Below are 1,252 nucleotides of genomic sequence, written 5' to 3' on the forward strand. Positions count from 1 at the left end.
CATCCACTTGCTGTCTTAGATAGAGTAGGAGGTGGCACTGAGTGTAGCTAGGCTGATAACAGCCACTCTCTTTGAATTTTTGCTTGATGTTGCTGCTGCCAACTTCACAGAGAGCCCTGGGTCTGGCAGGTCTCCCCTGGCTGTGGCTGTATGTGGGAGTGAGTTTTTCTGGGACTAGCAACACTGTTTCAGTTTGAGGTTTCCTGGGCCTGTTGCCAAGCGGGAAGCCACTGTTAAAGGTGTGAGCCACTTATCCTGGGGATGGTGGGTGGGAGGGCCTGGCAGATTCTGACAGACTTCAAGAGGTTGCTGGCCTTGTCCCCTATTAGTAAGTACAGTTGTTCACTGGCCTGACAGTGATTGTCGGTGTTGTTTTAAACCTGTGTCTGTTTCCTGCCTCCTTGGAGCACTTGCTGTTGAGAATGAATGCTTTAGGGCCAGAGTTTTTTCTGGTTATAAGACAAGCTCTCAGGAGTGCTGGGAGGATGAGGAGGAGATTTGCTGTGGCTGCTGAAAATGGCTAATGAAAGGAGCAGCAGTGTTGTGCACAGCCGGGCGGAAGGGTTGGGCTGCATGATCTGCAGGCTGCTCTGGGAGGACACAACAGTGGAACCAGAGGAAGGAGAGCAGGAGAGCCTTTTCAGCTTGGAGGCAGGGAGGCCCTGGCAGTGTCACGACTGAGGGGACAGGCACGAAGAGGGACTCTGTGCCTTGCAGGGTCATAGAACGGCTGTGCAAGGGCTTTGCTGTTGGCAGTATTGTCTTTAGAAAGACTCTTCTTCCCCCAGAAAGAACCAAGCAGCTCCTTTTCCAAGGGGCCCAAGCCTATAGAGATCACGTATTGGGAGAAGGCTGTTCCATCATCCACCTGCCGGAGTCACTGAAGCCTGGCCTGGCTGGGGCCCCTCAAGCTACAAGGGGACAGATGTTGATTGGACCTGATGGCCGACTGACACGGTGCCAAACTCAAGCTTCAGAAGCTGGTGAGTGGCTGCCAGTGGTACTTGCTGGCTATTGCACCTAGGAAAGACCTTGGCAAATGTTCTGTTCAGGGACTTTGACTACCTGAGCAAGCAGGATCCACTCAGAGCAGTGGTTCTCAACCTGTGGCTTGCAACCCTTTAGCAAACCTCTATCTCCAAAAATATTTACAGTACAGTTCTTAACAATAGCAAAATTATAGTTATAAAGTAGCAACAAAAATCATATTATGGTTGGTGATAGCCACAACATGAGGAACTGTATTAAAGGG

At 50.7% G+C, this 1,252-nt stretch overlaps 1 protein-coding gene across 1 annotated transcript in view; it reads left to right on the plus strand.

The window, feature by feature from the left end:
• Siva1 (SIVA1 apoptosis inducing factor) overlaps positions 1-1,252 on the plus strand; it is a 9,500-nt gene that overhangs the window by 4,360 nt on the left and 3,888 nt on the right. The window contains exon 2 of the mRNA XM_005343610.1: positions 789-983. Coding sequence (XP_005343667.1) covers positions 789-983 — 195 coding nt within the window. The remainder of the gene's footprint in view (positions 1-788; positions 984-1,252) is intronic.

Source organism: Microtus ochrogaster, chromosome 1, assembly GCF_000317375.1.
Source record: "Microtus ochrogaster isolate Prairie Vole_2 chromosome 1, MicOch1.0, whole genome shotgun sequence".
Classification (NCBI taxonomy): domain Eukaryota; kingdom Metazoa; phylum Chordata; class Mammalia; order Rodentia; family Cricetidae; genus Microtus; species Microtus ochrogaster.